Genomic DNA, 10,416 nt, shown 5'->3' on the forward strand with positions numbered 1-10,416 from the left:
TAGGTAATCATTGTTGGAGCCCGGAGGATACGAAAACCATGAGGCTTTCGAGCTAGCCTCTTTAAATTATTATTACATTACTACTGTTATCATTGTTGTTTCTTGTTACTATTTAATCATTCGTTATTTGGCTACCCTGTTCAAGACAAATAGTTGTTATAGATTGTGATTTACTGTCTTTATCCCGCCACGTCTAGCATATTCATTAAGAATATCTAAAACGAGATGTAAAATTGCCAGTATCAACTATGTTGTTCACGCATTGCCAACTCCTAAACCATTACCGTAACCGTTGAAAATAAGGGACTATCGCTTGGGAAACGAAATATTTTGAGTTTTAGCAGTTGCATATAAATCACGAAACACTTTACACCTTAACATCAGTATGCAAGTCCTCTTACACTGTTCTCTATACTTTTCCTGTTGTACTGAAACAAGGGGAATTTGATTAACAGTCAAGAGCTTCATTAGTTGGTGATCATTTCCTTTATTCTCCTGACGTTTTTGTGTGATTCACGGGTGATAATGTAGGGGGAAATTAGATTTCAGTGACTCCTAGGGGATGAAGGGTAAATCAATCTCAACTGTGCCTTCCACCTTTGTTTGCATTGAACCCTCTCTAAAAAAAAAAACCCTTAAAAGACAATTTAGTCTGGGATTGGGATTCTATACAAGTAAAGACAGTTCAACTAGACACAGGGAAAATTGGTTTACGGTCAAATAGAATTTAATACAGGACAAATAGTAGTGAGATATTTTACATTCAGCTAAGAAATCACGAGATTTTATACAGTAAAAAGAGATTCTCTTATTGAATACAAAAGATAACATGATTATTAAAACAGAGATTTTACGATCTCATGCAAAAAGAAAAAAAAAATGACAGCCATAACCTTAGACAAGCAACACCATATTAAAAACAGATATAAGAAAAAGAAAACTAAGACAAAAGTTTTCCAAGCAGTAAATATGATGTGCTAGACCCTTCAGAAACAAGTTTCCAAAGCACAAGTTTTCTTAGTATCGGGCGTTTTTCCGAAGTCTTCGTTTTTCGTTGAAAATTTATTAAAGCGTTATAAACATTTTCCTGTCGGAAGAATGAAGAGTGCAATAATCTAGGAAGTCCACTGTTGATGGTCCATACAGTCATGTTCAATGTTTATTTTTTTATTTCTATGCCCGTGAACTGACGTCCCCCGCATAGATTTCTTCTGGGTCCTCATTCGCGTCAGCACTAGGGGCCTCTTCTTCAGGGGCCATGACGTATTCAGCTTTTTTGCTCCCATCGACCACGTGTTCATCTATATAAACTGTCCGGATGTTGGAACCAGGTGTATCAAACATGGGATCTAGCAGTAAATTTTCCTAAAAGATGAAAATCGTGCATCAGAAAAATCCTTAAAAAAATTCATCAAAAAATAAATACGTAGATCTAATCGTTCTCTTAAAATTTCCTGGCTGGAAAACAGTTCACACAACAACAACAGTAACAGCAAACGAAAATGGAAAAAAAACATTTCTTACGTAGCACTGAGCTATCTTTTATTGAACAGTACAATCGAAGAGAGTTACAACAGACAGAAAGACCTAACAGAGCAATTTTTGTCAAAAGTAATGTGGGACAACCGCGGTCTTGCTTCACTACCCTTCAAGATTGGTCCAGAAAACTCGCACAGCCCTCTCAACAACTCGGGTTGGGAACTGAAAACCATCAATAGGTGAACGCGGATTCCCACGCTTGAGTTTTCACCCTTAGTGCTCATTGACTCCTTGAAAAAGTAACATGTACTTTCGCTCTGATAAGCCGTTGAGATATCATTGCTCTGGTATTGTGACACTAAACCAAAAAGTGTTCCACCTCGTGATTTAATAATCGTGTACGTACCAGTATGGCTCTCAAACCACGAGCTCCCGTCTTCTTTTCCAAAGCCTTCTTGGCAATCAACCTCAAGGCATCAGGACTGAGGTTAAGTTCCACCTACGGATAACAGTCTGACTTAAGAGAAAACCCCTGGCACAAATATACCACCACGTTAAAAAAAAAAACGAAAACAATTTGGGAATAAACCAAGAATTGGTCAATTTTCTCGAAGGATGGATGACACACGTAAAACAACGACGCGCCTGGATGAAGGGAGCTGGCGAGTAAGCAAGGTGACTTCACAAAGGACACCGTAGTGATCTCATTTCTATGCTGTGGGTACGACCCGAAAAAATACTACCGAGGGGGGAGGGTAAATACTAGCATTCATGAGGGAAGGGAGGAGGGGCAGACAAAACGACACCACACGTTAAAGGAGATAGAATTACAGATTTCCATCCGTGTTTATCTCCTCCATCTCAAAATATCCTGGATCCCTGAAGGATTTTCTCACTAGACGATGAAGCCGAAATTGAACTTTAGTGTTTTGTATGCCACCGGAAGGGGATCAAGGTCCGTTTGGAAGACCGAAAAAGACAATCTGATGGCTGGGTCATACCTTGTCCATGCTAAATAGTGCTTGGTATTGTGGAACCAGAGCGTTTCTAGGTTCAGTCAGTATCTTCACGAGCGACTCCTCATCCAAAGAGTGTAAACTGACAACCACAGGAAGTCGACCCACAAACTCGGGTATCATCCCGAAGTCAACCAGATCACGTGCCTCCACCTTACTGAGCAACTTGTCTCGCTCGGCGTTATCATCTCTAACATCAGGCTGGGAGTTCTTGAAGATATCAAGCTCTTTTTCTTTAGCACCTCGATCACTGGTGGGTGCTCCAAACCCGATCACCTGGTAGAACAGTACCGACAGATAAATATCGCATGTTGACGATTAACGCGAAAAAAACTTTGTCAACACAAGGGACAATTAAAACTGTAACATGTTCACTTTAACGGCAACCCTAACTAACCCGAAGAAGTTTTTGTTTTCTTGTCAACAAATCTTGCTCAAATATTAGCATACTAACTAGTAATATTATCTCATCTTCCGAGCCATCTTTGCTTGGTACACTGACCACGTTACTGCGCATTCGGCTGTGATCCTGTCGAACTACATCTTACCCTTTTCCAGTCTTTTTCTATTTATTATCAAAATAAACAGAGCCAGTAGTACTATCATAACATAATGAAATAATGCAGTAAGAAACGAAAAAAAATGTTGTTTTCGTTGGTACATAAGCATAAACAAAGTGTTTTTTTTTAATACACGAGAAAACATAAGCTGTACAGAAGATTGTTTCCAACCTTTATTGTAGTCTATTAGTTGTTGAAAGGTTCCCATCCACATAAATATTAAGTACCTTTTCCTGATTTCTCTTCTTAATGATTCGATCCAGTCCATTAAATGCTCCAGAAGCTACAAACAATATGTTAGTGGTATCCACAGCTACACTGTCCCCTCGCATCTTCCGTGAGTTCCTCTCTGGGACATTTACTACGGTCCCTTCAAGGATCTTCAACAAGCCCTACAAACAATACAGTTTGAGGAAATATATCTCAGTTATTCCTGTCTAAAATGTCAGATGATAACTAACTAGATAAGAACTTCAAAGCCCTCTTAAGTCTTCAAAAAGCTTGCCTAGCCAATGGAGAACGGCGGGGAGAGGAGATTACGGATCCCATTGGTGACTCAACAGAAAATATTTGAGATAGGACCTAATACATAGGGACTTCGGAGACACTCTTAGATTATGGCCTCTTTGCTCTATACTGACTGTGGAAACGATTGTGATTTGTAAATTCATTAACTAACATGATGATAGGGTTTTTTTTTTTTTTTTTGGTTTGGGATTTTTGAAACAGTTTTGAGCCTACACTGCCATTTGAACAACTTAATGGCCTGTGTTTTCCCGAGATCCAAACCCAAAGAATAAAAATTTACTTTGAAGGAGTGTCAGTACCTGCTGCACACCTTCACCACCAACATCTCGAAGATTATGCACGCCTGGTACACAACTGATTTTATCCACTTCATCCAAGAACACAATTCCTGATGGAAGCAAGTGCAAGGATTAGAGCGCATTAACCGACAATAACAAAATGTTGATTTATCTGATTGGTTCAAAATAGTCGTTGTGTAGTACTTTGTTTGAATTTAAAAACACCACCAACACTGCCTAATTTGACTTATCCAATCAGAGACAGCTCATTAGCCAATGAAAATTAAGTATCAGATGTCACTAGCCAATAATATTTTACAATCATTGTAAAACATCATCGGCTAGTAACATCTAAATCAAAATGCTTCCAAATGAGATAGTCTAGTCCATGCTGAGCAATCAAATTTGTGGAAACTTTTTACTAGGCAAGTGTACTTTCCAGACTGGTCCAGAGGTCAAGTTTTCCTAAGCTTATTACCAACCTCAGAATTTAGTATTCACCCTTCAGTCATTACATTCCTGGGGATCTAGTACCTACTGTAACAGTTTGTAATTGGACACTGTGTCCTTCAGTTGAAAGGTAAACCTGTTTATAGTTTCAATCCAGACTTCCCCCACAAGCTTTGCAAATTTGAAAAAGCTACGTGTAGCTTGATGATGGTTCAATCGTAGATTGTACCCTGCTTACTCCTATTACGGTAACTGGTTAAAATATGCAAATTTCCGTGAAAAGCATTATCAGCTAACATTATCATTGAATGCAAGCCAGTTACACAGTTGTTTGATATAATTACCTTGCTGTGCTCTTTCCACACTGTTACCAGCCTCCTGTGAAAGGTGAGAAAATAAAACTGCTAAAACTCCTGTGTCAACAATGGCAAATTTCTCAATTTATACTTCTGTTCACTCTGAAAAATTAATCAGTTATGCTAACCTGAAGGAGCTTGGCAATAACAGATTCAATGTCTTCACCCACATATCCAGCTTGTGTCAGAGCAGTACAGTCACAGATTGCAAAGGGGACATCCAAACATCGAGCTATAGTTTGTGCAAGCAAAGTTTTACCTTGAAAAAGAAAATGCATGGTTATCAGTTCCCTTCAAAATTGATTCTTTGTCACATGTTCATGACAAATGATCAAAACGTTGTTTTTTCGGACAATGGCTCTAAGGAAGCAGCAAACAGGACACATGTCACGTATGCGGAATCTATCAAATGACTTATCATCATCAGTGGAGCATTCTATGACCTGGCAAAGGATTTCCCTTGGAAAGTGAGACTAGGTAGGGTTTAAATCCTTGAGAGGACTTGCACTCTTCCTTTTCTCTCATTAAATAGAAACGTTAAACATCTCTTGATTCAATTTATTTCATTGCTAGAATGAACAGAAAAAAAGAGGTTTCATTCACCAGAGCCTGTGGGTCCTAAGAGCAAGATGTTACTCTTGTCCAGCTGAATCTTGTCCACATCTGAGTCCAAGATGTCACTTCCTGCCTGTTCTCTTAGCTGACTTGGTGAATGGACACCACTCGCTCCTAGAGGAGAATTGAGGTTTGATGTCTGAGTCATGAGCATCTGCAGTTCTATCCAAAAGGAAAAAGGGAAAACATAGTCTTAAAATGTTAGTAATAGGTTAGAACTAATTGTACCCATTACAGGGCACATCTATAGCAGGGATAGGTTAGAGGGAATGCTCACAGAGAAAATTGTGCATACAAATGCACACTTAATAATACTTTTGCTGCTGTTTTTTCTTGGATTGCAGCAATACTTGATCTTTGTTATCAGTGTAATTAAGGTAAATCCTTAGCTAACACAAGAAACTATTGCAGTGCCAGATAATAAATTTTCTCCTTAACTGTTACATGCAGTTTTGGCTGCCACAGATAAGTGTAATAACCTTAAACCACAGACTTGACCAATGGACAAATACCAATCTAGTAAATTACTTAAAACAACAGTTATTTTCCAGATAACAAATCTGTTCCTTGACAATTTCCCTGGCTAGTCTACTGTTTTAAAAAGCTTCTTCAATAACAACAAAGAAAGTCAGAACTTAATTCTGCAGAGAAAGATGATCACCTTGTGGTGAGCCGGGAAATGGTCTTTGAAGAGGAACTGGTTTAACTTCTGTTGGCGCTGAAGATTGCTGGGCCTGTGGCAAGTTTACCGAGAGTCTCTTGTAGTGATTATATACAGCTACTGACAGTACTTTCTTGGCATAACTTTGACAGATTACATACTTGTTCAAGTATTCAAATATCTGTGGGAAGATATAAAGGCATCATGTAAACTATATTGCAATGAAGCAACATGACATGGTCAAACTTTGTTTATCTGGATTTTTTTAGTATCTGGACTTGCTCTCTGGTCCCTTTTTTCAATGAAATAAGTCATTCTTTGATTCTTAGATTCATTCAACCCTTTAACTAGCAAGATCTGATTGACAATTCTCCCCTCTAGCTGCCACACATTTCCTTGTGAAATAATCATAAGAGTGCACAAACCTTTCTGGGGGGTGGAGGGGGGGCTTGTACAGCTTTGCTTTGTTTGTCTGCTTCATTTCCAGTAGCTTTATCATATTTAACATGAATATATCTCTTCGAATCTGATTCCGATAAGATTAAGAAGAAGTGATTACACTTGTCACACTGAACAAAACGAGTTGATGCTGCAAAACACAAAAACAAACGTTTTAAACTGCTGTAAATTATAACCTTTATTTTAAACCAAATTTAATGGGAATAGAGATGGAAATTTGGCAGTGAAAATTGCACTTGGTGGTTCTTCTAAATATCCACTGTTTCCAGGTCAAATTAGAATTTACAGTGTGGGTTTTTGTGGTGGGGGTGAAAACCAGAAAACCTAGAGAAGGATGAGAACCAACAACAAACTCAACCCACATGGGACACAACATCTGGGATTCCAAACCTGGACCACAGCAGTGGGAGGCAAGTGCTCTCACCACTGTCCAATCCCTGCTCCAAGGTAAACAAGGAGAAAAAAAATCTTGTAGCTGGTTGAAGTTCATATTCAATGACGTCCAGAAAAAGTGTTATGGCAGTTATGAAAACTGCCAGTGATACCTTGTCTACATCAAGTATCTATCTGTAACATAATGAACATAGTACCCACTGTCTGATTGGTCAATTCAGTTTTCAAGCAGATGCTTTATCAGGTTAGAGAGCCTGCATTTAACTAGCTATGTTATAAAAGCAATACAACAATTTTTTTTTCCAGCTCTATAACTTAATAAAGTTAGTTGGAATATTGGGATCCCTTTGGGTTGTGATTTATAAACTTTTCTCTTGTTCTCCCAACATTCCACCTTGCTTTAGAACATTATAGAGCTTGGAAAAATGTGATCATTTGCTAAAATAAGTTGAGGCTGTGAAGGTTTGGCAGAAATTCCTTAAAAACCACGTATCAACAACGTCAAAGACCCTCCAATTCACAAACTCTAGTGAACACTTTTTACAGATAAGAAAATATTTCCAAGATAAGAGGAAAGAAACTTTTCTGTGTAGTTATTAAACAGAAAAACAAACCTTTTCTTGTTCAAATACTACACATGTGCTCATACCTTACAGAGTATACCCAAGTTTCTGTATGTAGATGTAAAATGCTCCTCCTGGTCATGCTAAGTGAACAACTATAATCACCTACTACTCTTAAATAAAGGAGTACTTAGTAACTCTCTACTTACGTTCCACAGTAGTACATGGATTTCCACATTTTGGGCAACTCCATTGACTTCCTGATCCTTTGTCACTCTGGTCTTTGCCTCCACTAGTTGAGGAATAAACCCTTCTGCAATTTCTTTCATGGCAGTGATATGGAATTTCTGGAGTACTTTGCCTTGAGTTGTAAAGACTTATGACAGCTGCAAAAACTGGTCTACTATCTCTTGAACCACAATTATATAATCTTCTGACAGTTGTCAAGCTGTAACCTGATTTTATACATTCTGAAAAAGTAAAATGCATCTTAAACTGTCATCATTGTCAGATAAGTGAAGTGCTGTTTTGAGAAAAATGGTTTAATTTGACAGAATTTTTGTCCCACATATAAGATGAAAATTATTTTGTACACTTTCCACATTATTTTTAACCTCATTTCCTCTGATCCAGGATAAAACAAAAATAATTAATTTTGCCTTCCTTTCAAGAGAGTCATTTACAGTAAGCTTTCTTGTCAACTTATTGTCAAGTTTAATTTGTTAAAGTGGATATCCTTTAGATTAGCAGAAAAGAACAATTCCACAGAGATCAAGAATTTTACTTTGACAAAAGTATTGAAAACAAAGCTTTGTTAATTCAATTGGATAAACTGGAGGAAATCTTTTTCTTAAAATTCTTGTGAACATGAAGGGATAAAGTCTGAAAGAGGAGTATATTGTGTGCTAGTGATACAGGCTACCATTTCAACACAACAAACTTAACTAGCTTTTCAAACTACAATCATCCGACATTTTCTATTCTGTTTCCAGAATATTTATATAGCTTTTATCACAAACAGTTCCCCAGAGATGCTCACAGTTAGGTCCTAAATTGATCAAAGGCAATTCAATTATCAATTAAAAATGGTTTCATTTGCAGAATCAGAGTACAATATTGAACTTTTCACAACAACAACGTAATACCATGATTCTATTTACAGTTCAGCTCTATGACAATCTTAAAAATATTCTGGGATTCCTGTAAGAAAGTTTGACTTAATGTTTCCATCACAAGAAAGTCTACGGAAAGATGAAACAACTCTGCTAACAAAAAAGTTAAAACAGGCCAACGTTAAATTGATTTTCACGACAAGGCTTGCTGTTACGCTCAAAGTGAACAAAGGAAGAAGTTTGAATCGATTGGAAAAAAAGGCCTGTTTAACTTTTTGTTATGTCATATGACGACGCTTGCATAATAAAAATTCTGTTAGCTACGACGGTCCAAAGGGCGAGCAAAGACGTCACATAATTTACCGGAAAATCGAATGCCGCGAAAGAAATAAAAGAAATTCACGCGTGTCTAAGAAATCAGACAAATGCTTTAAGTTTCGTGGAAAACATCCACGTAAAGTTCAACTTAGTTTACAAAACGGACATCGTAGGTTTGTGGAAACAACTGAGTAAGCGGATGTCGTGATCACCCTCGCCTGACCTTTCTTAAACGCAAATACTTCCAGAGTAATATCTCATTTAGTATAATAGTAAAATGTTTGCTTGTGTTTCGAAGAGAGTCTTCCCTCGTGCGCGTTATAAAAATGCTGAACAGCTCAAATTAGTTGCAAAATATGTTTAGGTAAGGATACAAAAGACCGGTTGTCAGATGAGTTGGACACGAAAGGCCGCAAAAAGAAACAGGACAGTCTTTAAAGCGCTGCTACCGTAAAGTAAAGTCTTACCTTTTGAACTGTAGATCTGTTTACTGTTCCGTCCGAAGAATCTTAAGGAATTAGGTATTCTAAACATGCTTATGCCTCACAAAACCACGACGATACTGGATGTAAACTTTAGGATTCTCGAAACAGTCTCAATAAATCGGCAAGGATTGAAGTAAAATGTTCGTATGTACAAAATATAATAGTACTGAAATCTTAAACAGTGTATAGAAATGAGAATGGACTGGTTTTGATGACTAAGGAACGAGAACAAGCGAAAAACCCGAACGAGAAGTATACGCTCACATTTCATCAATTCGCCATCTTTGTTTTCCCTCAACCGGCGCGTGCGTAGTTTCATAACAAATACAAAGCCAAGTTATGCCCCACCCCACCCAACACGGTTTTGTCATGCAACACCTCGTCCCTCCTCTCTCCCTCTCTCTCCCAAAGTTCTCCCTGCACTTTAATCGTCACGCTTACTATTGGTGAGCTGAAAGGAAGGCAACCCGCGAACTTTTCGTCAAATGTTCGCTGGTAGAGATGGAGAATTCTCAATTTTGTTAGACAAGTTTCTCGATTATGGGCCTTAAGTCCTGGAGAGCCACCATGGACTTTTCCACCAATGAATGAGAGCTCAGTTAGCCATGGAGATTCAGTGAATTGGGGAAGCCCATCCACACTTTTTAAGATTAAAGTCTCACCGTATATGGACGAAATTTTGCGAATCTCAGTTTTTGGTGCGTTGCAAGGATAGTCCTTGATCCGCAGAGATGGCTCCTATTGGAAATTCCTTTAAACTGTACACCGAAAATCAGCCAAAATGAGTTACATTTGAAAAGACAGAGGCGAGAGCCAAGCTTTTCGTAAGTGTGCTGTTGGGGCGGTTTTCTGGGGGGAAAGGTATCATTAGAGGATTACAATTATTTGCCTATACTTCTCGCCGGCATTGGCCTAAAATACACACGTGCTAACCCCTCAACCAATCAGGTGCAAAGTTGCGACCGACTTTTTCAGTTGTGATCGTTGAAACCACCCGGTATTTTACATCTGTAAGTCAATTGCACTTCCGGATATTGCGCCTGTACCCAGCTCGTGATCAATATGAGCAAAGGAGAATGGTATTCTGTTTCCCTGACAACCGCCACTTTCACCCGTCTCCACTGAACAAGAGACTCGACCACG

At 38.3% G+C, this 10,416-nt stretch overlaps 1 protein-coding gene across 1 annotated transcript; it reads right to left on the bottom strand.

Annotated features, from left to right (window-relative positions):
• Positions 1-705: 705 nt before the first annotated feature.
• LOC111332936 (ATP-dependent clpX-like chaperone, mitochondrial) lies at positions 706-9,580 on the bottom strand. The gene is made up of 12 exons (XM_022938424.2): positions 9,256-9,580; positions 7,568-7,828; positions 6,369-6,532; positions 5,944-6,124; positions 5,271-5,444; positions 4,796-4,926; positions 4,656-4,689; positions 3,883-3,971; positions 3,283-3,447; positions 2,481-2,771; positions 1,886-1,978; positions 706-1,365 (listed from the first exon to the last, which is right to left on the bottom strand). The coding sequence occupies exons 1-12, from the start codon at positions 9,320-9,322 to the stop codon at positions 1,174-1,176; spliced, it is 1,842 nt and encodes a 613-aa protein (XP_022794159.2). The 5' UTR covers positions 9,323-9,580; the 3' UTR covers positions 706-1,173.
• Positions 9,581-10,416: the final 836 nt, after the last annotated feature.

This window comes from Stylophora pistillata, chromosome 4, assembly GCF_964205215.1.
Source record: "Stylophora pistillata chromosome 4, jaStyPist1.2, whole genome shotgun sequence".
NCBI classification, from domain to species: domain Eukaryota; kingdom Metazoa; phylum Cnidaria; class Anthozoa; order Scleractinia; family Pocilloporidae; genus Stylophora; species Stylophora pistillata.

What these genes read in the sequence shown, in the direction of transcription:
- LOC111332936 (XM_022938424.2), bottom strand. Translation starts at nt 9,322, where the DNA reads ATGTTTAGAATACCTAATTCCTTAAGATTCTTCGGACGGAACAGTAAA. An exon ending in GTGGTGAAGGTGTGCAGCAG is followed by an intron (nt 3,448 to 3,882) that starts GTACTGACACTC and finishes TATTGTTTGTAG; the next exon opens with GGCTTGTTGAAGATCCTTGA. An exon ending in AGAAGAGAAATCAGGAAAAG is followed by an intron (nt 2,772 to 3,282) that starts GTACTTAATATT and finishes CTGTTCTACCAG; the next exon opens with GTGATCGGGTTTGGAGCACC.